We start from the raw sequence: 25,456 nt of genomic DNA on the forward strand, positions 1-25,456 counted from the left end.
CTGGTTCCCCTTCCCCAGGGAGGAGGCCCAGGCGCTGGCAGGTGGAGGGGAACGGCAGGGCAGAGGAGCGGCCGAGCAGAGGAGCAGCAGGGCCCGTGTAGCCTCAGAGGGCTCACTGGGTCTCAGCCCTGGGCCTCTGGCTGCCAGGCCAGGAGCATGCTATGACTCTGAGGAGCTAGCAGAACCCTCCAGGCTACCCGTGTCCATGAACCTCTGGCCCAGCAAGGAAGCTTGGGCCACTCTGGCTGGAACCACCAGGTGGGTCTACACCAGCCGGGTCGGCCTGGAGCTGACCCCAGCCAGGCCTCTGCAGCCACAGGCTCCCTCCCCAGGTGCCGCTGGGTGATTCGTTAAGACAGATCACACCAGTCACCTGAAATACACTTCAGGGGAAAATGGATGGTTTTTATCTCCTTTTTGTGGTGGTGCTAGGAGAAGTGGGCGGCCACAGTTCATTAAAAATTAAAAGCAGAGAAGGCTTCATTAATTTCTCTGGCATCGCAGGCTCCGGTTTCTCAGGGAACAGGCCTGCCAGGCCCCAGCGTTTCTCTGGCTCCACGTGGAGGGTGCCTTCCGTGCGGGTGGGCACTCCCCGCTGAGCACCGTGGGGGGCTGCCCAGATTGGGGCCCACAGCCCCTGGGTGAGGGGACCAGGGTCTGGCTGGGCTGTCTCCCTAAAGAGCTCAGTGCTCTGTTTCCAGGGTGCCAGGAGGAGACCCAGGGGCCTCAAAGAGAAGCTGTTGGGGGCAGGACTAGTCCCAGGTCAGCAGTCCTCAACCCCACTGTGTCTGGGGAGGAACTTGACTGTCCGGAAGCCAGTGAGGTCCTGGCGATGGGCAGGGTTGCATTTCTCTGTTTCCTGGCTGTGGAGGCCAACAGGAGCCCAGTGGGACGCACTGGCTTCATGGTCTTGGCAGGCAGTTGCAGAGGCCCAAGGCCCAGAGTCCCAGCTGCCCCAGGTCCATAGGGAGGTAAAGGGAGGAGCAGGAGCTCCTAGGAGGCCCATGACCACTGGAGGGCTGGGAGTGTGGCCAGAGCTGGCTGGAGAGATGCAGCTGACTGGGTGTTGCCTTGAAGTGGAGTGTGGGACGATGGTCAGGGTGGAGCTGGGCACCCGGGCCTAGGAGTGGTCAGGCAGGAGCCCCAGGCCCGGAGGGAGGTTAGAGGGGAGAAACATTCTGAGGGCAGAGCTGCAGGACCTGCTGATGGCTCTGGTCTAGGGGAGAGGAGGGTACAGGAGCCTGAGGTCGGTGGGGGGTCGCTGGCCTGGTGCCATCAGGAATGGAGAATTCTGCCTGGGTGGGGCGGGGGGTGGGTGCCAGAGGGTAGAGTGGGACTGGACAGCTGCCAGCAGAGCCACTTGGGAAGTCACCCCTGGGTGGTACTTAATTCCTGGGCTGGGTCGGGGAGAGGCACCTGTGGCCAGCCCTGGGGTCCCCCAAGGAGAACGGAGCGGAGAGGAGAAAACCAGAGCTCCGGGAGGCCGTGCTGAGAGGCCCGGGGAGGAGGGGAGATTCTGGGGCCTGGTCACCATGAAGGGCATGGTGAGGCTCCCTGCCGGACAGGAGAGGGTGGGAGGCAGCAGGGGCAGGTGAGGTGGGCAAACCCCCCGCATTGAGGCTTTTGCCGTGGAGAGCAGGACAGTGGTGGGGAGGCGGGCAGGGTGGGTTCCTAAGCACCATGCTTTTAGGACCCGGTGGTCCCTGGGTACCCCTGGCAGTGAGGGGAGGAGGGACTTAGGAAACCCTGGGCTCAGCCCCCAGGGGCAGCTCCCCCCTCAGCTCTGCCTCCCCACCGACATGGCCAGACCAGGCCAAGCACAGCCTGGACCTCCAGTGTCCTGTCTGAGCCTCTCATTCAGAGAGAAAGACAGTGGACAAGCCCCCCAAAGAGACCCTCATGCAGCGAGGGTCCTCCCCAGCCAGGGCTCCAGGCACACAGATGAGAGGCCTGGGGCAGGAGGAGGGGCTGGGGGACCGAGCAGAGCTGTCTGCGCTGAGGGGTTCCAGGGTGAGAGGCGTGGGGCAGGAGGAGGGGCTGGGGGACTGAGCAGAGCTGTCTGTGCTGAGGGGTTCCAGGGTGAGAGGCGTGGGGCAGGAGGAGGGGCTGGGGGACTGAGCAGAGCTGTCTGCGCTGAGGGGTTCCAGGGTGAGAGGCGTGGGGCAGGAGGAGGGGCTGGGGGACTGAGCAGAGCTGTCTGCACTGAGGGGTTCCAGGGCATGGTGGGGCACTCTGGGGGCAGACCCCACTGGTCTGTGGGAGGCTTGTCCCACCGCCTGTCTCCAGAAGCCCCCAGTGTGCCAGGTGGGATGACCAACCTGCCCCAGGACTTGGCCTGAGTCTCCTTTTCAGCATGGAACAAGGGCACCCAGAGCCACGCGCCTCTTCCTGGGCCCTGGCCCTTCTTTATTTCATTTATTTATTTATTATTCTTTTTTTTTTTTTTTTTTTTTTGAGACGGAGTCTGGCTCTGTCACCCAGGCTGGAGTGCAGTGGCCGGATCTCTGCTCACCGCAAGCTCCGCCTCCCGGGTTTACGCCATTCTTCTGCCTCAGCCTCCCGAGTAGCTGGGATTACAGGTGCCCGCCACCTCGCCCGGCTAGTTTTTTGTACTTTTTAGTAGAGATGGGGTTTCACCGTGTTAGCCAGGATGGTCTCGATCTCCTGACCTCGTGATCCGCCCGTCTCGGCCTCCCAAAGTGCTGGGATTACAGGCTTGAGCCACCGCGCCCGGCCTATTATTCATTTTTGAGACAGGGCCTCGCTCTGTCACCTAGGCTAGGGTGCAGTGGCGTGTTGATGGCTCACTTTAGCCTCAAACTCCTAAGTTCAAACGATTCTCCTACCTCAACCTCCCGAGAAGCTGGGACTACAGGCACGTGTCACCATGCCTGGCTATTTTTTATAGAGACAGGGGGTCTTGCTATGTTGCCTAGGCTGGTCTCAAACTCCTGGCCTCAAGCGATCCTCTCACCTCTGCCTCCCAAGGTCCTGGGATTACAGGCATCTGCCACCGGCCTCTGGCCCCTTCTTGAGCTCTGTAACCAGCAGAGGCCACTGTGGCCACTGGGGCAGATCAAGGCAGGTGCTGGGACTCCACCAAGGCCCCTCCTGCCCACCCCACGGCAGCCCCACCACGAAGGCTGCTGCACACACCTGGTCCACATCACTTACCCTGAGTGTTGTGAGGTTTGGGAAACACCAAGTATTTTAATCACTTTTGGAGATGTTGGGGTCACCAGCCCCGGGCCAGGCAGTGACATCAAATTCTTAGATTCGATTGATGGGAGCCAGTGCCTGCTCAGAGGCGAGGTGAGGCTCACAGCCCGCCCACTGGGTGTCACAGCCTCCTGCCCTGGTGGGCGGTCACAAGGAAGGGGTTGAGGCAGGAACAGGGGTTGGGCTGGTGCGTACCTCCCCCCACCTCTGGACAGCTGCCCTGGGACCTCTGCTTGAACGCTGCCTCCTCCACGAAGCCCTCCAGGATTCTTCCAGGCTGAACAAGTCTTCGTCTGGGCTTCCCTGTCTGTCTGCCCTACTGTGTTGTGGCCCTCGCACTGCACTGGGCAGGGGGCCCATGCTGAGGGGCTCACCTGGACTGCGTGTTCTGCCCCCGTACCATCCCTGAGGGAAGCAGGGCACCTCTCTTTGAACCCAGGGAGCAAGGCCAGGCACCAGAGGCAGCCCCCGAGGGCTAAGGCAGCCGAGTGATAGGAGTAGACATCATGGAGGTCACAGTGGCCATAGCTGGGAGCAGTTGAGGGCCCCATGGAGGACAGCCCAGCACCCCAGGGCACAGGCCGTTTAGTGGGACATGTGCTCCGCCTTCCCAGAGATGGCCGCGCCTGCTGCAGGAACCCTGGCTCCGGGTCTCACTCCTGTCTGTCCTGCAGGCTGGCAGAATATTGGAGTTTTCATCTCAGGGGAACGTTAAACCCTGGCCCAGCCTGGCCTGCATCCCGGCACAGCCGGGCACAGGAGGCCCTGTGTCCAAGGCTGGGGCAGTGGGGGCAGCAGCCATCCACCCCCAGGCTCCATCCTACTCTTGGTGGCCAGCCTGGGTCATGGAGGTGGTGGCCACAGTAGGTGAACCACACAATCTCCCCACTCCACCTCACCCCACCTGCCACCCTCGGCGACTGGCACACTGTGGTCTCTCCTTAGGACCTGGAGGCCAGCGGACTGGGTGACAGGCCCCATGTGCGTGGGGGTTGAGGGGTGTCTGGGAACTGGTGGCTGGAGCCATAGGTGAGCCTGAGGGAAGGGGAGCAGCCCTGGCTGGAGAGGGCCCACAGCTGGCCTGCGGGCTGGGTGCAGGGATGACCACTTCCCACCAGCCCATCTTCCCCGACAGCCCTTGAGGCTGCAGTGGTCCATAGCCATGGAGCACAGCCACCAGCGGCCTCCAGACAGAGCAACTGACCATCAGCTGTGGACGTCCTGTCTGACGCAGGTCCTCCGGTGTGTTCTCAGCACTCGCGGTGTCCTGAGCACCATGCCCAGAGCCATATGGGCAACTTTACCTCCTGGCAGCTGCCCTGCACCCACGGAGGCTTGGGCGAGGGTGTGTGGAATGGGTGCCGCACCTTGAGCCCCAACAGGGCGGCCTGGAGGGCCCAGACTCACAGCAGTGAGTGCCCAGGGGTGCAGGGAGGAATCTCGAGAGGAGCTGAGGCTGGGTCAACTGTCTGCTGCGTGTGACGGACACCAGGGCCCTCCCAGGTCTGAGGTGGAGGCCCCTGCTGGGCCCCATCGGTCTTCTCAACTCCTGCAGTTGGAAAGTTGGAAGAAGTCAGTCGGATTGGGGCTTCCGGTGTGTCCCCAGCCTGAGCCCCCACTGGTCCTGAGCCCCCACGCCCCTCTCTGCCCCTCCAGGGTCCAGGTGGAGTTCTACGTCAACGAGAACACCTTCAAGGAGCGGCTCAAGCTGTTCTTCATCAAAAACCAAAGATCGAGTGAGTGGGGTGCCTGGAGGGCCACTCCCAGGCAGGGAGGTGCTGAGGGCGCTGGGAGCAAGGCTGGCAATGGCAAAGGCTGGGGCTGTGAGCTCAGGGAAGAGTCCATGGGGTGGGAGCCGCCTGAGTGCTACAGGCGGATTTGGAAGCAGGGTCGGGGTTGGGGTGCATGGTGAGTGGGGCACCGGGTCGCCCCCTCTTAGCTTCACACTGTCTGAAACCAGGGCCTCTCTAGCGGGACCCATGGGGACACTGCCCTGCCTGCTGGACACCGGGCTGGGTGGGGCAGGACCATCCACAGGTGCCCGCAAGGTCTCGCCTGTGGACACGCCCTGCCTCCCACCCCTCCATACAGCCCCACCTTCCCCAACAGCTCCCTGCCCCGTTCCCAGCCAGAGCTTGGCCTCATGGCCCCCTAAGGGATGCAGGGTGAGCAGGGGCTCCACATTCACCTACCTGCTCCCCAATCCTCATCCTGACCCCCAAGAAGTGGAGTGGCCTCTAGAAATCCCCTGCACCCCACGTTCAGGCACCTGTAAGGTGGGGCCAGGGACGGAGCCTCTCAGAGGCTGACCCGGGAGCACCGGCCCCCAAGCAATGCAGGGCTCTGGGTGCAGCCGGGTGTGGGAGGGGAGCCCAGCTGGGGCCATCCAGAGAGCCCAGCCAGACCCAGGGGCAGGCCCTGCTCCCCGAAGCCCAGGACTGGGTCAGAGCCCTGAGGCCACTGCCTTCCCCGCAGGCCTGAGGATCCGGCTGTTCAACTTCTCCCTGAAGCTCCTCACCTGCCTGCTCTACATCGTGCGCGTCCTGCTCGACGACCCGGCCCTGGGCATCGGATGGTGGGCCACCTGCGCGGCTGGGCGAGGGGTTGTGGGTCCCAGGGCTGAGCCTTCCTGCTGGGCCATTACAGAGGCTGATGGCGTCCCTGAGGGAGCTCCTGTGCCCAGGGCCTTGGGGAGTCCTTCCTTCTCCAGCGCCTGTCCCAGGATGGAAAAAGCCAAGGACTCAGTGCCCAGGCTCCCGCAGATGGCTCAGCATAGGGAGAAAGGTCCCCATCGTAGACTTCCAGCTGTGCCCTTAGCTGCTAGTGGACCCCAGAAGGTCCACGGAAAGGCCGGAGCATCTAGGAAGCCCCTCCCTGCCCCCACAAGTGTCTTCGTGCTCACTTGAGCTTCTGCAGGTCAGGGAAGGGGGCGCCCAGCCCCCCGGGGAAAGCCCTACCTGTTTCTGGGGGTGTCTTCTACCCCTCCTGGGTCCTAAGGAGTCCCCTTCCCGGGGCCCATCGTCCTGGGGCCAATGCTCCAGGGACTTCCGGGAGAGGTGCTCGGGCAGCCGTGTGCACTGTCAGGTCCTCACCAGCCTCGCAGCAGCCACCATGAGGGTGCATGGGAACTTGCTCGCTGAGTCCTGTTCCGTCTCCTCCTGCTGTTGCTGCTTCGAGAAGTGGCAGCTGCTGGGACCTACTCTGTGCCCAGGGCGCCTTGGTGACTCCTGCTCCCTCTGTGTGGGTCCCAGGGGGACATCAGCAGGGCTCCATGGCCCTCAGTGCCGGATTGTCCTGAGTCATGTCTTTGGGGACCAGCCCCCAACCCCAGGCCTCTCGCTCTGGCTCCCTGGCACTTGGATGCTGTGCTCTGTGTCCTGTTTCTTCTGTCCCCTCTCCTGCCTCGTTCCCTCGTTCACTTGTTCTGTCCTGCTTCCTGGTTTACAGAAATCCTTCCTCTGAATGTCCTTCCGAGGATGGCATCTCCAGTCCTTTCCTGTTTTACAGTTTCCCCATCTGCTGGGCCCGTTTCTCCCGAGCTCACATTGGGCCCTGATTTTTTCATACCCGTAATCACCTCAAATGTCTGGTGCTGTTTATGCATAAGAGTGCTCAGGCGCTGAGGGGCTCTGCAGCCACATGTGTGGTGTGGTTGTCACCATCCAGCCATCGGGGTGAACCCTGCCAGGATGTTGGTCCCCTCTCTGGCTGCGCAGAGCAGGTTCTTCCCTGGAGAGGAAGGCCTGACTGCCGGGAGCCTGGCTTCTGGGGGCCTAAAGGTGTGCATGTGAACTTTTGCTCAATCCCCTTTTCACCTGTTACTTCATCACAGGGTGCCTGGCATCCCCAGGCCAGAGACTTACCCTCTCCTAAGAATCAACCTTCTGTCTTTGTCTAGGTCGGAAGAGGGCAGAACCCACTAGGATAGTTTGAGAAGGAGAACTGGGCCCTAACTGACTTTCAGGCTACTTTCCTGGGTCACCCCCCACCCCAAGTCCCAGGGGCCCCGGGGCTTCTGGTTTCACCTCCCCACAGGGCACGAGTCTGTTATGTTCACTGCCCATGAACATAACATAGGGCAGACAGCGAGGGTACATCCCTCATCTGTGGGATTGGGGGTAGCCCCGACTCAACAGCAACACACTGGTTCTGCCTGTGTTGACAACAGGCTCCCAGGGAGGGGCACTACATGGCCAGAGAGAGCACATGGGAACACTCAGGGCCTCCCCAAGGCCAGAGCTGCCTTGAACAAGGCTGGACAGTGCTCAAGAGACAGGGAGAGGAAGCTCCTATCCCTAGGTGCTGACTCCAAGAGGCACATCCCTAAGCTGCTTCTGAGGACAAGCAACCCCCAAGTCACCTGGAACCAGCTGCTGCGACAGTGACCAGGGCATGGCCAACGTGCTAGTTTTGTCCCAGACCATCACCAATGCTCATGCCCTAGCACAGCGTCCAGGACGTGGACGGGGGTGGGAAGATGGATGGATGGATGGATGGATGGATGGATGGGTGGGTGGATGGATGGGTGGATGGATGGGTGGATGGAGTGGATGGAGTGGATGGAGTGGATGGAGTGGATGGAGTGGATGGAGGGATGAGTGGATGGATGGATGGATGGATGGAGTGGATAGATGGAGGGATGAGTGGATGGGTGGATGATGGATGGATAGAGGGATGAGTGGATGGGTGGATGATGATGGATTGATGGATGGATGGATGGATGGAGTGGATGGATGGATGGATGAGTGGATGGGTGGAGGGATGGATGTTGGATGAAAGGATGAGTGAATGGGTGGAGGAATGAGTGGATGGGTGGAGGGATGAGTGAATGGATGGAGAGATGAGCAGATGGGTGGATGGATGGACAGATGAGTAGATGGATAGATGAGTGGATGGATGGAGAGATGAGCAGATGGATGCAGGGATGGATGGATGATGGATGGATGGACAGATGAGTAGATGGATAGATGAGTGGATGGATGGATGGATGGATGGAGTGGATAGATGGAGGGATGAGTGGATGGGTGGATGATGGATGGATAGAGGGATGAGTGGACGGGTGGATGATGATGGATGGATGGATGGATGAGTGGATGGGTGGAGGGATGGATGTTGGATGAAAGGATGAGTGGATGGGTGGAGGGATGAGTGAATGGATGGAGAGATGAGCAGATGGATGGATGGACAGATGAGTAGATGGATAGATGAGTGGATGGATGGAGAGATGAGCAGATGGATGCAGGGATGGATGGATGATGGATGGATGGACAGATGAGTAGATGGATAGATGGATGAGTGGATGGTTAGACAGTGAGTGGATGACTGGAGGGGTGGATGGATGGATGAGTGAGTGGAAAGATGGATGAGTGATGGATGATAGATGGATGTCCAGATACTTTTGTGGGCATTGAGTTTGCAACAACCCCATTAAAAATCAGGGGAAAGTGGGTCAGTTGAAAGAAAAGACAAAAGGAGCTGACCATCGCCAGCGGCCTTGTGAGCAGTGAGGTCTCCTTGGTCAGTGACGCTGGCATTGGTGATGGTCTGGGACAAAACTAACGTGTTGGCCATGCCCTGGTCACTGTCGCAGCAGCTGGTTCCATGCGGCTTGGGGGTCGCTTGTCCTCAGAAGCAGCTTAGGGATGTGCCTCTTGGAGTCAGCACCTAGGGATAGGAGCTTCCTCTCCCTGTCTCTTGAGCACTGTCCAACCTTGTTCAAGGCAGCTCTGGCCTTGGGGAGGCCCTGAGTGTTCCCATGTGCTCTCTCTGGCCATGCAGTGCCCCTCCCTGGGAGCCTGTTGTCAACACAGGCAGAACCAGTGTGTTACTGTTGGGTCAGGGCTACCCCCAATCCCGCAGATGTGGGATGTACCCTCACTGTCTGCCTGCTGGGCTGAGCAGAGGCCACCCCAGCCTTCCTTAGTTAGAGGCCGTCCTCCAGGATCTCTGCAGTGGGTGGGGAGGGGCAGACTGCCTTGTCTCCCAGATGTGAGAACTCAGACCCTTCCAGGATGTGAGGGTTAGCCCTGGGTGGGTGAGTAGGAGGCCCCCATGAACCCGAGCCTGTGGCAGCCCTCGGGCAGCAAGTCCTTGCAGTGGTGCTGGAGGGGCCAAGGCCAGGCCAGCGCTGTGTCTCTCCACAGCTGGGGCTGCCCAAAGCAGAACTACTCCTTCAATGACTCGTCCTCCGAGATCAACTGGTGAGTCCACACTCCAGCTCTCAATAGCCAGGTGCTCAGAGGCTGGGGACCAGGGTTGGGTGGGATGGCCAGAGGCTCACACTGCCTGGTTCCTGAGGGACAACGCCCAGCCTCAGCCCAGCAGCCACCCAGGTTCCTCAGAACACATGTGCCCTTGGCCCTGGCCATGGTCAATGCTAGGAATGTCTCCTTCAAGAGGAGCAGTTTGAGAATCATGAGTTCCCAGCCAGTTCCACAACCTCCACACACTCTTCCTGGGCCCAGTGAGAGATGCAGGGAAGCCTGTCTCCTGGTGAGTTGGCAGCTTCTCTTCCAGTTCACCGTCTTATGGCCAAGGAAGGCGGCTTCCCTGGGCAGGCAGTGGGAGGTGACCTCAGGGCAGCTGGGGTGCCTGGTCCAGAGGTTAAGACCTGTCTCCAGACCCTGCTAGGCATGTCCCCGGTGCCCGAGCCCCTGTCCACATCAGGCGAGGGGCAGATGGCCCCCTGCAGCCATGCCCCTGCCTGTTTATGGATGAGGAACCCAGGCTCAGGGAAACCCAGGGGGCTGTCAGTTAGATAGCCCAACCTCCCTGCTCTTAGGGACATTCATGGGAGCCTGGCTCCAGGGACCCAGGTGAAAAAAACAGGACACCCAGGCTGCTGTCACCTGTCGTTTCCAGAGAGGAGAAGCTTTGCTACCCTTGGCAATGTCATGGGCTGCAGGCCAAGGCTCCATGGGAACTCAGCCATGGGCCCCAGCCTCATAAGCACTTCCTGGGGGGTCAGCCGGCTGCAGTCCTGCTCCCTCCTCTCCTCTTTCCTTCACTTCCCTTCTCCTTCCCTTCCCTCCTCCTTACGGTCCCCTCCAAAGGCAAGGCAGGCTCCTTTGGTCCAGCCCCAGTGAGTAGCACATGCTTGGGGCCAGTGGAGGCCAGTGGTTATGGCCCCAGCCCCAGGGTGGGGGGACACTAGTGGCTGTGATGCCCTACTGTGCTGCCTCCTTTCTCTCCCCAGGGCTCCCATTCTATGGGTGGAGAGAAAGATGACACTGTGGGCGATCCAGGTGAGTGCCCCACCCTGCCCCCCTCCCCACTGGAGTGCTGCTCAGTAAGCACTGAGGACCAACCCAGGCTCAGTAAATGCTGAGGACAAACCCAGGCTCAGTGAGCAGGGGACCTAGACTCAGTGAGCACTGAGGACAGACCCAGGCTCAGTAAGCAGGGGACCCAGGCTCAGCAAATGCTGAGGACAAACCCAGGTTCAATAAACAGGTGATTTTGGCTCAGTGAGCACTGAGGACAAACCCAGGATCGGTAAACAGGGACCCAGGCTCAGTGAGCACTGAGGACAGATCCAGGCTTAGTGAGTAGGGGACCCAGGCTCAGTGAGCACTGAGGACAGACCCAGGCTCAGTAAGCAGGGAAACCAGGCTCAGTGAATGCTGAGGACAAACCCAGGCTCAGTAAATAGGGAAACCAGGCTCAGTAAATGCTGAGGACAAACCAAGGGTCAGTGAGCACTGAGGACAAACCCAGCATTTACTGACCCAGGCTCAGTAAATGCTGAGGACAAACCCAGGCTCAGTGAGCACCGAGGACAGTCCCAGGCTCAGTAAGCATGGGACCCAGGCTCAGTGAATGCTGAGGACAAAGCCAGGTTCAGTAAACAGGTGACTCTGGCTCAGTGAGCATTGAGGACAAACCAAGCAATTACTGACCCAGGCTCAGCAAATGCTGAGGACAAACCCAGGATCAGTAAACAGGGTACCCAGGCTCAGTAAGCATTGAGGACAGACCCAGGCTCAGTAAGCAGGGAAACCAGACTTTAGTGAATGCTGAGGACAAACCCAGGCTCAGTGAACGCTGAACACAAACCCATGGTCAGTAAGCAGGGGTCCCAGGTTCAGTGAGTGGCGAGGACCAACCCAAACTCTACTGCTCTCCACACAATTTTCCCAGGGATCCCTGAGGGCTTCATGACCCTCTCTGTCTGCTTCACCGTCTGAATCTCTCCCTCTGCTGACCCATCTGTGTCCTTGCTGTTTTCCTGGGGTAGAGAGTGCACAGGCCAGGTCCCTGGCTGGCTTCTGGGTGGGTGACCTAGTTCATGACTAGGTCCCATGTCTCCATCTGAGACCAGAGAGGGTCTCTCGTGCCCACCCCTATCATGTTGCAGAGGGGTCAGTAGATCCCTGTGCTGAGGGGGTTCCACTGAGAAAACCAGGTCCACTAAGCCTCCATCTCCATCCCCCCCAACCGGGGCAGCGGGAATAGCCGCTCTCTGGTGTCTTCCTGAGTCTCCTGCCTCACCCACTGCACCTTCCATCCCACCCTGGGCCTAGAGTGGGCGGCCCAGGAGGACCAGGGTTTCAAGACTCCATCTGCCCTTGGCCCTGGTGGGGGTCAGCCAAAAGCCTTGGCAGCGAAGACTGTCCTGACATGGGAGTGAGGGTCAAGGCAGCCCCCCAGACACACACCTGGCTTTGTGTGGTACCTGCCCACCGAGGCCTGTGGGATCAGACCCTGCACCGCAGCCCCGGCCTGCTCCAGAGCTCCTTCCCTTTCCTGACTCCCAGGTCATCGTGGCCATAATAAGCTTCCTGGAGACGATGCTTCTCATCTACCTCAGCTACAAAGTGAGTGCCTGTCCGGGGTGGCACTTGATGGGGGGTCCCCACCCTTCCCCACCTCTCCTACCTCCCATATGTCCCCCACCTTCCCCCACCTCCCCCCACCTCCCCACCGTCCCCTACCTACCCCCACCTCCCCCCACCTCCCCACCGTCCCCTACCTCCCCCTCTTCCCCACCTCCCCTACCTCCCATACGTCCCTCACCTTCCCCCACCTCCCCACCGTCCCCTACCTCCCCCCCTTCCCCACCTCCCCTACCTCCCATACGTCCCCCACCTTCCCCCACCTCCCCACCATCCCCTACCTACCCCCACCTCCCCCCACCTCCCCACCGTCCCCTACCTACCCCCACCTCCCCACCGTCCCCTACCTACCTCCACCTCCCCCTACCTCCCCACCGTCCCCTACCTCCCCCACTTCCCCACCTCCCCTACCTCCCATACGTCCCCCACCTTCCCCCACCTCCCCCCACCTCCCCACCATCCCCTACCTACCCCTACCTCCCACCTCCCCACCGTCCCCTACCTACCCCCACCTCCCCCCACCTCCCTACCGTCCCCTACCTCCCCCACCTCCCATACGTCCCCCACCTTCCCCCACCTCCCCACTGTCCCCTACCTACCCCACCTCCCCCCCCACCGTCCCCTACCTCCCCCCTTCCCCACCTCCCCTACCTCCCATACGTCCCCCACCTTCCCCCACCTCCCCCCACCTCCCCACTGTCCCCTACCTTCCCCCACCTCCCCACCGTCCCCTACCTCCCCCCTTCCCCACCTCCCCTACCTCCCATACGTCCCCCACCTTCCCCCACCTCCCCCCACCATCCCCTACCTCCCCCCCCTTCCCCACCTCTCCCACCTTCCCCCACCTCCCCCACCCTCTGCTATTTCCCCACACTTCCCAGCCTCATCCCCTGACCTCCAGGGTGGGCTCCTCGCCCTCTCGCCATCCTGCCCCTCCCCTGCCGGGCCCCACCCCCACCCTCCGTCGCCCCCCCTGACATCCCCCATTTGGCCCCCAGGGCAACATCTGGGAGCAAATCTTCCGCGTGTCCTTCGTCCTGGAGATGATCAACACTCTGCCCTTCATCATCACGGTGGGTGAGCCCCGGCCGCCAAGAGTGTGGCCCCTGGAGCCCCAGCCCTGACCTGTCCCCTTCACAGATCTTCTGGCCGCCGCTGCGGAACCTGTTCATCCCCGTCTTTCTGAACTGCTGGCTGGCCAAGCACGCGCTGGAAAACATGATTGTAAGCCGGGGCGGGGGGTGCAGCTGGGACCTGGGGGGGCCACCTTCAGCCTCACCGGCCCTGGAAGACACTGTGCGACGTAGCCTGCCACGCCCAGCCCTGGGCGTGAGCTGTAGAGGACCAGGAGGCCAGGGCAGCAGAAACTCTGTTTCTGCTCCTGGAAAACATCCAAGCCAAGCCCCGAATGCCCTCTTTCCAGGAAGAAACTCAATCCCAGAGCTTTTCCTCACCCTGGAAATTAAATGGCTGGCGGGAGGAGGAGGGACAAAGTGAAGAGTGTGACAAACCTAGGCCACGAGGACCAGGGCCACAAACACCAGGCCACATGCAAACCGGGGCCATGGGGCCACAGACAGGCCCTGTGCTAAGTGTCTCAGCAAAGTCCCTGTCATGGGAATGGCAGCAGCCGGTTCCCTAGGCACCCACCCTCTCCAAGCCAGACCCCTTGATTCACAGCCCCCATTCCTGCCCCAGTGGTAAAGCGGCGTTACCATGCTGGGTCCAAGCCGTACACACTAACCAGCCCTCTGACCTGAGACTTAAGCTCATCCCCGGGGACGTAGGCAAGATGGGGACCCATCCTGAGAGAGGATAGCAGAAGGGGGGCCCAGGTGCAGGCTGCTCCGTGGGCCTCAGCCGAGACACAGGTGTAGCGGGGTGCAGGCTGCTCCGTGGGCCTCAGCCGAGACACAGGTGTGGCCGGGTGCAGGCTGCTCCGTGGGCCTCAGCCGAGACACAGGTGTAGCCGGGTGCAGGCTGCCTCGTGGGCCTCAGCTGAGACACAGGTGTGGCCGGGCCGTCTGCCTTTCCATTGGCCGTCTAGTTTCTATTCATTGGCTCCTGGTGGGGTTCACAGTCCCTGCCCGCTGATGGTCACCGCTCCTTCCACAGAACGACTTCCACCGTGCCATCCTGCGGACGCAGTCGGCCATGTTCAACCAGGTCCTCATCCTCTTCTGCACCCTGCTGTGCCTCGTTTTCACAGGGTGAGTGCCGGCCGTCAGTGCAAGCACCCCAGAACGTTGGGGAGGGCCTGAGAGGCAAGCAGGGCCGGGCTGGGGGATGCAGATGCCTGTGTCCAAGCAGTCAGGGGGCAGAAAAGGCCACGGTGCCTGGGCTGCGGGTGTCGGACCACCCAGCTGGGACTGAGGTCAGGAGGCAGCTCCAAGCCCACGTCCCCAGTACACAAGCAGCCCTGCAGCCTGGCTTCTCCAAGGCCAGAGATACCCAGACCTGGCTTCCTGGTCTATGCCGTGGATGTAGAGAAACGGACTGGCCCCTGGGCCAGGTGGGGGTCTCTTGGCTGAGGCCCAGCTGAAAGCAGGGTCTGGAGGCAGCCAGGGTAAAAGTGGGGACGCCCAGAGCTGCGAGGGCCTCCAGGCCACCCAAGCATGTCCACTGTGCCCATCTGCCTGTGTTCCTGGTGAGGGCTCCACGTTGCTGCTCTGTCTTGGTTCCCAGCGAGGCCTGGTCGCCACTTCCCGTCCCCAGGCAGGGATGTCAGACAAGCACTGTGTCCTGGGGACAGGGAGAGTGCCCTGTGTTTCCCGCCTCCATTCCCCCACTGTCCCTCATGACAGACACAGAGCTCAGTGGGCAGACTGGGGCATCCATGGGGATGGCATCTGGGACCTGGCGGTGACCCCAGCCCTGCCCATTAGACCTCCCAGCCTCGGGCCTGGGTGGCTTGTCTGGCTGTGCCTGGCAGAGGCCTGAGTATGGGGGTAAAGGGGCAAGGCTCTGAGCCAGACCCACCCCCCCATGTCAGTCAAGGCCACACTGATGACAGCCCTGCACCCCCTGCTCCCAGAGAATTTTCCAGAGGCCTAGGAGAGAGCCACCGGGTAGGCAGGGAAGCTCTGGGGAATTTGCCGTGAACAGAGGCCGCCATGCTGTGGTCGAGGGGTCAGCTGCATTGTCAGCCAGCGTCAGTCAGGAGATGGCTCTGGCAGAGCCTGGGGACAGATGGGCAGGGCTGAGGGCCTGACGCCACCCAGCTCTCAGGAGGGCGGGGCTCACCCGGTGACCAGGTGATGAACAGCTCAGTCTCCTGGGCAGTGAGGGTCCCGTGGGCAGGCAGGATCTCTGGCGCCACGGCCCCCCAGCTCCTGGGCCCCAGGCTGCCCCTAACTGCCCGGGGTTACAGGACCTGTGGCATCCAGCACCTGGAGCGGGCGGGCGAGAACCTGTCCCTCCTGACCTCCTTCTACTTCTGCATCGTCACCTTCTCCACCGTGGGCTACGGCGATGTCACGCCCAAGATCTGGCCGTCACAGCTGCTGGTGGTCATCATGATCTGTGTGGCCCTCGTGGTGCTCCCACTGCAGGTGGGTCCTCCGGGCACCAACACTGGGTGGCACCAGCACTGGGTGGCACCAGCAAAGGGACAGGTGGGCGCCGGTAGAGGGAGGGGGCTGCTGGGGCTATGGCACAGTGCAGGGGCCACTCCCAGGCGGGGACAGCGAGGCCAGCCGGGCGGTGCCTGCTCCGTTGCACGCCCCCACTGAGGGTCTGCGGCGGGTCTGGTGGTGCTCAGCTTGGTGGGTGATAATGGAGTCCCGTGAGCTGGCCTTTTCCCTCTAGGGAGATGGTGGGTCTCCGGCGCCAGGGTGACGACCTGCCCCTCCCAGGCCCCAGGCAGAGTGCAGAGAGGGCTCAGGGTGCACAGCCGGCCCATTTCCCATCCACAGGCAGGTGCAGCAGCAGCTGCCAGGCCCACAAGGAGCACATCCCCTGGGCCACCCCAGCAGCTTCCCTGTCACCACTGCTGAGGCCCACTGCCCACTGAGCAGAGGAGGGGCCAGACCTCAGCGGGAACGGTGGAGGCCTGGAGAGGGCAGCTGCCCAGGGTGTGAGTGCTTGGGCCTGGACTGCCTCTGACACCTCCTGTAGGCACCCCAGCCCACCCTGGAAGGCCCCTGCTATCGGGGAGATGGGAGAGGGAGGGGCCCCCTGTGGGTGGTGGAACATTTTCTAGGAGCCTGGGTGGGAGGAGGAGCCCGAGGAGGTGGCCAGGGCCTTCTGGGAGTCAGACCCCCAGCCGGCTGCGGGATGCCAGGGAGACAGGGCAGTGCTTCCAGGGAGCCTCTGCCGACCCCGGACTCAGCCCCAGCTCCCTCCCCCTAAACAGCAGCGGGCATGGCACAGGTGTGGGCCCAGGCCAGGCCTGGCTCTTCCCCTCACTATATCCGAGTCAAAACTGTGGCACCAGCTGTACGGCCCTGAGCGTGGGTCATGTTCTCCACCTCTGCTGGCGTCCTTTCCCCTAACTTCAGATGGGGGCGTGCGCGTCTTCCCACCTGGTTGTCAGCCACTCCACCACCCAGTGCCGCGAGTCCCGTTCCTGTGAGCTGCCCGCTCCTCTTTGGTCTGCCCCCCAGTTTCCGCTGATGAGCGAGTCTCTCTGTGTTCTAGAAGAAGCCAGCTGTATGTGGCTTTCCCATTACTTCCTGCTCCATCGCCGCTCCTGTCACTTTGCTTACAGAATCTTCCATTCACAGATGGTCTTGACTTTTTTTATTTTTTTAATTAGAGATGGGGTCTCACTCTCATTTTGTTGCCCAGGCTGGCCTCGAACTCCTGAGCTCAAGCGATCCTCCCGCCGCAGGCCCAGAAATAGCTGGGATTACAGGCAGCCTGGCTTTGATTCAACAATCTTTCCCTTATGGTTTCTGTTTTCCTGTCTTGACTAAAAGGATCATTCCTTCCCTCGATCATAATCCTGGCTTCCTATTTTCTTCCAAAAGTGTAAAGCTCGCCTCTCACCTGGAGGGTTTCACCCACCCAGAACCACCGTGTGGGGTGGGGGTGGAGCTGGGTTCTCCCCTCTGACGCCTGCTCCCCTACACCCTGCACTCTGTTCCTTTCTCTGCATGTTTCATAACCAGGCAAGGGCGGGAGCGAGGGTGGGAGCGAGGCCAGGAGCACGGTGTGGGGGGCACTCCGTGCGGTGACACTGCCTCCCTCCTCGGCCCACTTGCCCCCATCCATAAATCTCACCTCAAATTCTTTGCCTTCCCTCCTCGGCCCTCCTGCCCCAATCCATAAATCTCACCTCAAATTCTTTACCTTAATTACTTCTGCAAAGACCCTTTTGCAAATGGGGTCCCATCCTGAGGTGCAGGGGGATCTGCTTTCAGGGCCACCCTTCACCTTGCTAGGGGCCCCCAGCCTCTGTCCCTGGTCCTCCCCAGCCGCTGCACCTGCTGAGGCTGCTACACCCAGATGCTCTGCAGAGGCCTTAGCCAATCCAGTCTCTGAATTCCCCAGAAGCCCTTCCAGAGACATGTCCGAGAGGCCCCTGGGCCAGCTGAGGTCAGAGGATGGGCCAGCAGGGCCAATGCATCCCCTATTCCCCTGTGGGCCCACGGCCCAGCCACATGCAGCTCCACCTTCATGCTCCATCCGGCTCCTCTCACCACCCCAAACACCCTAGAGTGAAGAGGAGCCCCAGCCTCAGCCAACCCCAGGGTCGCTTTCAAATAAAGCAGGAGCAAAGTGCTCTCTCCTGTGCTGCTCATGAGACCATGGCACCCACGGGTAAGGGCCAAATCGGGATGTGCGGCAGGCCTGTTCCGTGTCCCTCTGCTGCGTCCACAGCCTCCGGGCTGGGGCCGCCTTCCCATTCTGCTCCTGAAGCATCAGGGGAGCCCCCACCTCCCCTTATCTCCATTAAGAAGTAAGAGAAGAAGGCCGGGTGCGATGGCTCAAGCCTGTAATCCCAGCACTTTGGGAGGCTGAGACGGGCGGATCACGAGGTCAGGAGATCGAGACCATCCTGGCTAATACGGTGAAACCCCGTCTCTACTAAAAAATACAAAAAACTAGCCAAGCGAGGTGGCAGGCACCTGTAGTCCCAGCTACTCGGGAGGCTGAGGCAGGAGAATGGCGTGAACCCGGAAGGAGGAGCTGCTTGTAGTGAGCTGAGATCTGGCCACTGCAGTCCATCCTGGGCAACAGAGGGAGACTCCATCTCAAAAAAAAAAAAAAAAAAAAAGGCCAGGTGCAGGGCTAACGCCCGTAACCCCAATACTTTGAAAGGCCAAGGCAGGAGGATCGCTTGAGCCCAGGAATTTGAGACCAGCCTGGGCAACATAGGGAGACTCCTATCTCCACCAAAAAATATGAAAATTAGCTGGGTATGGTGGCGTGCACCTGTAGTCCCAGCTACTTGGGAGGCTGAGGCAGGAGAATCGCCTGAGCCCTGAGGTCGAGGCTGCAGTGAGCTGTGATCTTGCCATCGCACTCTAGCCTGTGCAACAGAGTGGGACCCTGTTTCAAAAAAAAGAAAGAAAAAGAAAAGGGCTAGGCACAATGGCTCCTGCCTGTAATCCCAGCACTTTGGAAGGGCGAGGTGGGTGGATCGCTTGAGATCAGGAGTTCAAGACCAGCCTGGGAAACATGGCAAAACTCCGTCTCTACCAAAAAAATAGGAAGCATTAGCCAGGTGTGGTGGCACACACCTGTAGTCCCAGCTTCTCGGGAGGCTGAGGTGGGAGGATCACTTAAACCCAGGAGGCAGAGGTTACAGTGAGCCAAGATCACACTACTGCACTCCAGCCTGGGTAACAGCGAGATGCCATCTCAATGCCATCTCAGAGAAAAAACAAGACAAGGTGACTCCAGGTGCACAGGGCCCTGCAGACATCACACCTGCACTGCTCTTCAGGGAAATTCACGGAACAAATGTGCCGTCGTCACAGGAACTGATTGCATCGATGGGTGTGGCCGTGGTGACAAGTGACCGACACCCCAGCAGCCTGCATGCAGAGGCGTCCCTGTAGCTTGGGCTCCATGTCCGCAGTGGGGTCCTTCAGATCAGCTGTCGCCTGCCTGCCTTGTCTCCTTTCTCCCGTGTGGGGCAGGCAGAGCAGACCCTGAGTGGGACAAGCCCTGAGCAAGGCAGGGAGGAAGGCGGGGGCAGGGCCTGGGGGCTGGTGCACCCTCCGTCCCATCAGCCCTGCCAGGCCTGGTGCTCAGACCCGACCCAGGGTGGGCCTGTGGTGTCCCTGGCAGGGCTGGAGGTGATTGGGACGGTGATGCCACTGGCCCCACCGTCTGAGCCGCTCCCTGCCTCCTCGAAATGACTCTGGAAAGACTGAGCCTCTCCCTGGCGATGGTAAGGGCGGGCTGCGGTGCCCTTGCTCTTGGTCTCCACTGAGCCGAATTCACCGGTAAAAGCCCTTGAAGCAGAGTGATGGCCCCAAGGCGCTTGCTTACGAGTGTAGCTTCTGGAACATAGCAACGCCGGCTGGGGTCTCCTGGAAGCGCCCCTCCAGGCTGTTTGATCAGCAAGGCAGACAGGTGACCTAAACAGCAGACATGTATCCTCTGCCAGCCCTGGAGGCCAGAATCAGAAGTTGAGGGGTTGGCAGGACTGGCCCTGTCAGACCACTTTGCGGGAGATTGTCCCACGCCTCTCTCCAGCTTCTGGTGGTGCCGCAATCCCTGGGCTCTGTGGCTGGAGAAACCTCAGCCTCTGCCCCGTCTACCCTTGGCCTCTTCTCTGTATCTCTCACTGGATTTAGGGCCCACTCCAACCCAGGGCGACTTTATCTTCAATCATTACATCTGCCGAGACCTATTTCCAAATCAGATCACATGGCAAGATTCTGGGCAGATAGATTTTTAGGGTCACTACGGAGCTGCCGTCATTAGCTCCTTCATCCTCACGGCAGCCCTGGAGGCAGGTACTATGCCGCCATCTTGCAGGTGAGGAAGCTGAGGCTCAGAGGGGGGCCGTGAGCCCTGGGGTGTCTGACAGCAGAGCCCCCGCCAGCACCATCCACAGGGCAGCCTCTGTTCCAGTCGCCCTGGAGTCTTGAGCACCTCCCAGCTGTGGAACCTGTTTTATGTGGCAAGGCAGTGAAGCCTCGTCACCGGAACAAAGCAGGCATTGGATAAGTGCAACGAGATAGTCTCGTTTAGACCAGATGATAGCACATCCCCTGTGCAGGCCCACAGTCCATGGGAGCTGCTGCCATTGTTCATTTGTGTTCAGTGAAGCCAGGCACCATGACTCAGCCTGTAATCCCAGCAGTTCAGGACGCCAAGGCAGAAGGATCGCTTGAGCCCAGGAGTTCGAGACCAGCCTGAACAATGTAGTGAGACCCCATCTCTAGAAAAAATAAAAATAAAACTAGCTGGGCATGGTGGTGACACACCTGTAATCCCAGCTACTCAGGAGGCTGAGGCAGGAGGATGGCTTGAGTCCAGGAGGTCGAGGCTGCAGTGAGCTGTGATCATACCACTGCACTCCAGCCTGGGTGACAGAGCGAGACTCAGTCTCAAAAAAAAAAAAAAAAAAAAAGAAAAAAGCCAAAGACTTTCACCTGCAGACAAGTGGGGTCGGTGCTGAGAGGCCCTGGTGAACTCTGCTTTGGATCTGTCTCTTTGAGTCTCAACACCCAGACCTTGCATCTGGGGAGCATGAGCCGGGGCAGGTGGCGTCCTCAGACCCGCAGCCTCGAACCCCCCACCCCCTGGACATGGGCTCCTGACTGTGAGGCCCGTGAGTGCCTGGAGGGCTGGGGTCTGAGACCTGATTTGGCTGCCCTTACCATCAAGAGAGTGATCCCCAATTCCAGGGGCTAAGCCTCCCCACCCTCAGTTTACTCCACAGTCTCCAGCCACCCCTCCTCCCTTGGTCCCCACACATCCTGCCAGCTGGGCCTACGTCCTGTTCCGTGTCATCTGAGGTTATCAGCATCTGCAGCTTCCATGTGGGAAAGGCCCCCCTAATGCAGGCATCACCCCTGGCTGGCCCTGCCCCAGGCCCCCCGCAGACAGTCGTGTGTTGGGCCCCAGGTGCTTCGCCGGGAGCCCTCACTCCCCGGGCCTGGTCGTTGGTGCTCACCTGGTTCTTACCTGCAGTTCGAGGAGCTCGTCTACCTCTGGATGGAGCGGCAGAAGTCGGGGGGCAACTACAGCCGCCACCGCGCGCAGACGGAGAAGCACGTGGTCCTGTGCGTCAGCTCCCTCAAGATCGACCTCCTCATGGACTTCCTGAACGAGTTCTATGCCCACCCCCGGCTCCAGGTGAGGCCCCTGACCGCGGCCTAGCAGACGCCTCCCTCCTGGCCCCCAGAGATGCCATCCTCTCCCCAGGACTGCTCGGCAAGTCCCTCAATCCTCAGCCTCAGTTTACCCCTTCAGTGAGGATGGCAGTCCACACTCAGGTGGGGGGGCCCTGCGGCGGCCTCTTTTCCCTCCCGCCAGATGCAAGATCACAGTGAGCCCCAGGGCTCAGAGGTGGTGGCACAAACACAGTCCTGAGGGCAGGGCCGCCCGGGTTGGGCAGGGGCTGGCTCAGAGGGTCTGACCCTCTGCCTGGCCGGCAGGACTATTACGTGGTCATCCTGTGCCCCACGGAGATGGATGTCCAGGTACGCAGAGTCCTGCAGATCCCTCTGTGGTCCCAGCGGGTCATCTACCTCCAGGGCTCTGCGCTCAAAGACCAGGACCTCATGCGAGCCAAGTGAGTGCTGGTGGGCAGAGGGGGCGGCATGGCGGCACCTTCCTGAGACAGGTCGGCTGCTCAGGGCTAGGGCATTGGCCACCACTCTCATGGCCAAGGGTCCTGAGTTGGCCTGCCCAGCGAGCTGATCGGAGCAGGGGGTCCCGAGGGTGGGTGCCAGGAGCTCTTGGCCCAATATGAGTTGGTCCAGCTGGAGGTGGACCGTCTGGGGTGAATCATCCAGAGTGGACCGTCTTGGGTGGACCATTCAGGGTGGAATGTCCAAAGTGGACCATCTCAGCATCTTCCTGAGACAGCTCAGCTGCTCAGGGCTGAGGCATTGACCATTGCTCTCATGGCCAATGAGAGCCATTAGAGCATTGTAGACTATCCTCAGGGTGGACCATTTGAAGTGAACCATCCAGGATGGACATCCGGGATGGACCATCTAGGATGAACTCTCCAGTGTAGACCATCTGGGGTGGATCTTCTGGGCTGGATCATTCAGGGTGGACGTTCTGGGATGGACCATTTAGGTTGGACCATCCAAGGTGGATCGTCCGGGGTGGGTCGTCTGGGGTGGACTGTCCAGGGTGGACCATCCAGGGTGGATCATCTGAGGTAGACTGTTCAGAGTGGACTATCCAGGATGGACCATCCAGGATGGGTCGTCTGGTGTGGACCATTCAGAGTGGACCATTTAGGGTGGAACATCTGGGGTTGACCCTCTGGGGTAGATCATCGGGGTGGACCCTCTGGGGCGGATTGTCTGGAGAAGACCATCTGGGGTAAATTGTCTGGGGTAGATCATCCAGGGTGGACTGTCTGGGGTGGACCCTCTGGGGTGGATTGTCTGGGGTAGACCATCTGGGGCCTGTTGCAGCTTTCCCAGCTTAGGTCCCAAGCCCAGATGAGCAGCACCCTGCAGCCAGGCCCTTGTCCCTGTACTACCCACTCTGGAGCATCCCGGGCAAGCCCACCCCAGCTGAGTGTCTGTCTCCCTTTTGCAGGGTGAGGGGCAGCGTCTGCGAGCTCCACCTTTCCCTGCTCCAAGTCTAGGGAAATCTTTGCCAAGGTCTAGGGAGGCTTAAAATAGACCAGGGGCGGGAGAGTCGGCTGCTGTGAGTCAAGGCAGGAGAATAGGGGTTGCAGGTAGAGCTTCCTTTTAAAGACAAATTGACAGAGTGACAGGGTAACAAGAGTGTATTGTTACCTGGAACTTTCCACAATGTGTTGGTGCACTTTCTGGGACACTCCCGGAAACCCCTCCTGGTGACATTGTCATTCCAGGAGCCTGAATGTGTCCTCAGTGGCATAGTGTGGGTGGTACGCCCAGGGTCTCTCCCCATCGCTCCCCCTCCCCCGCCATGTCCAGAGCCCCAAGCTGGGGCCCATGGTCTATGGAATGCCACCTCTTTTGTGGTCCCGTCCCCAGCACACACAGACAATGCACCTGCTTGGGCCCAGGGAGTGGGGAGAGGGCAGGGGCGTAGGCCATGCCCAGCCGGGCAGGGATGAGCCCAGGGCTGTGGGTACAGGGCCTGGGGCCCCTGCAGAGCAGGCAGTGGTGCCAGTGATGTGGTGAGGTTCCCTGCCCTGGGGCAGAGGCAACAGTTTCTCAGACAGCATCTCCTCAGTTTCTGCAGTTTCCGCGGCTGGGCTTTCGGGAGACCCAGGAGGTGCTGGAAGTGACCACCCAGGTTCCCAGATCATAGACTAGCCAGGCCAGGGAGCGGACAGGGTCTCTGCCCCCAAGTTCCCCCCTCCCTCCTGCACCCCAGCCCAGCCCTGGGTGAATGTCTAATGGCAACATGCCAGATGGGTACCCCAGAAGCCAGTGCCCAGGTCAGGTTAGCTCCCCTGGTACCCAGATCACTGGCACACACGGAGGTGGGGTCTCCACTGGGCCTGCTCCTGCCAACCCCGGACCCCTAGCCCCTGCCACCTGGGAGTATGGACAAATCCAGGCAGCCCCCACCAGCAGAGCCCCTCACATGACCTCCTGATACCCCTCCTACCTGGTCAACCTCAGGGACAAGCCGGGAGGTTGCTTCAGAGAAAAGGGCGTGGGGGAGGAAGGGCAGGCACTGCCCTAGGAAGCACCGTGGGCTCCCACTCAGGGCTGTGGCCAGAAGAAGCTGTCAGCTGGTGTCTCCAGGACACACCGTCTGCGGCGTCTGACCCCCTTGCCCCCACCCGCTGTCAGCCTGCACATGCTTGGGGGACAGGCATGGCTCCTGTGCCGCCTTCTTGAGTGTTGGAGCTTGAAGTCTCCCTAGGGTGTCCAGGAGTCCTGACCCGGCTCAGAGCCTGCCAGGGAGGGGCCAGGGAGTCTGGAGAGGCCCAGGATGCCTGTGGTGGGGGGCACTGGGATACCTGGGGGTGGCACAGAGATGCCTGCTGGTGGAGGGCAAACAAGGATGCCTGTCAGGGGCGCTGTGATGTGGGTTGGTGGAGGGGGCAGTACAGGGATGCCCACTGAGGGGACACAGTGATGTCTGACCAGCAGAGAGCAGGGGTCTCCTCCTACCCCACCTTCCATCCTCCCCGCCTTCCATCCTCCCCGCCTTCCATCCAACGGTCCTCCCAACCTCTTCCCAGGGGAGGTCCTCCTCACCTCACCTTCGTGCCCCCCCAGCTGCACTGCCCACCTCCCCTGCTCCACCCATACTCAGGCCCTGGTGCATTGCAGGATGGACAATGGGGAGGCCTGCTTCATTCTCAGCAGCAGGAACGAGGTGGACCGCACGGCCGCGGTGAGTGAAGCTGAGGCCCTGCCCAGGCGGGAAGGGCACCGTGGAGCTGGGGAGCGGGGTCCACGAGGGAGGAGACCTGCCCCAGGCTGCTGGTGCCGCCCAGCAACCCACAGAGGCCAGCCCGTCTGCACTGACCAACCACTCACCCCGCCAGGACCACCAGACCATCCTGCGTGCCTGGGCCGTGAAGGACTTCGCCCCCAACTGCCCCCTCTACGTCCAGATCCTCAAACCTGAAAACAAGTTTCACGTCAAGTTTGCCGGTGCGTCTGGGGCAGGGCAAGTGCACACGTGGGTGACGGTGCATCTGGGACAGTTGTGCGTGTGTGTGCACGGGTGACAGTGCTTCTGGGGTAGGTGTGCGTGTGCGCACGGGTGCTGGCGCGTATGGGGCAGGGCGCAAGTGCGCATGCGGGTGCCGGTGCATCTGGGGTAGGGCGCAAGTGCGCACACGGGTGACAGCGGGTCTGGGGCAGGGCGTGTGTGCGCGCGTGGGTGAGCTGTGAGGGGGAGCGGGAGGGGCCGGCCCTGGAGCTCCACACACAAGCACACCAGGAGGTGCTGGAGGGGACGGCGGACCCCCATCCTCACCGCATCCGAGAAGGGACCTAGGGGTTCCGACCTCTTCAGATGAACCGTCTTACGCTGGGGCCCTGGGGTCAGTGAAGGCAGGGTCAGAGGTCAGGTGGGGGCAGGAGCACCATCTGATGAGCAGGGTGGGCAGGGACCTATGGGCAGGGACCACGCTGGGTGCCTGGGGGACAGGGGTCAGGCCCCATGCCAGGTACACAGGGGACGGGGTCAGGGACCACATTGAGTGCCCAGAGCACAGGGGCCAGGGACCGCCCAGCCCTGGAGCTCCTCACTGAGCTGGGAGAGAAGCTTAGGAACGATGGAAGGTCTACCGAGGCTCAGACTGAGGAGGGGGTTGGGGTCCAGAGACTCTGGGGATGGTGATGCTGGAGCTG

The 25,456-nt window shown here is 60.9% G+C and overlaps 1 protein-coding gene across 1 annotated transcript in view; it reads left to right on the plus strand.

Annotated features, from left to right (window-relative positions):
* The window catches only part of KCNT1 (potassium sodium-activated channel subfamily T member 1), a 92,276-nt gene that overhangs the window by 42,453 nt on the left and 24,367 nt on the right, over nucleotides 1-25,456 (plus strand). The window contains exons 3-15 of the mRNA XM_073022092.1: nucleotides 4,876-4,955; nucleotides 5,695-5,794; nucleotides 9,363-9,419; nucleotides 10,415-10,463; nucleotides 11,976-12,035; nucleotides 13,052-13,126; nucleotides 13,194-13,277; nucleotides 14,169-14,263; nucleotides 15,424-15,604; nucleotides 21,150-21,314; nucleotides 21,617-21,753; nucleotides 24,425-24,488; nucleotides 24,643-24,751. Coding sequence (XP_072878193.1) covers nucleotides 4,876-4,955; nucleotides 5,695-5,794; nucleotides 9,363-9,419; nucleotides 10,415-10,463; nucleotides 11,976-12,035; nucleotides 13,052-13,126; nucleotides 13,194-13,277; nucleotides 14,169-14,263; nucleotides 15,424-15,604; nucleotides 21,150-21,314; nucleotides 21,617-21,753; nucleotides 24,425-24,488; nucleotides 24,643-24,751 — 1,256 coding nt within the window. The remainder of the gene's footprint in view (nucleotides 1-4,875; nucleotides 4,956-5,694; nucleotides 5,795-9,362; nucleotides 9,420-10,414; nucleotides 10,464-11,975; nucleotides 12,036-13,051; nucleotides 13,127-13,193; nucleotides 13,278-14,168; nucleotides 14,264-15,423; nucleotides 15,605-21,149; nucleotides 21,315-21,616; nucleotides 21,754-24,424; nucleotides 24,489-24,642; nucleotides 24,752-25,456) is intronic.

This window comes from Chlorocebus sabaeus, chromosome 12, assembly GCF_047675955.1.
Source record: "Chlorocebus sabaeus isolate Y175 chromosome 12, mChlSab1.0.hap1, whole genome shotgun sequence".
Lineage (NCBI taxonomy): Eukaryota > Metazoa > Chordata > Mammalia > Primates > Cercopithecidae > Chlorocebus > Chlorocebus sabaeus.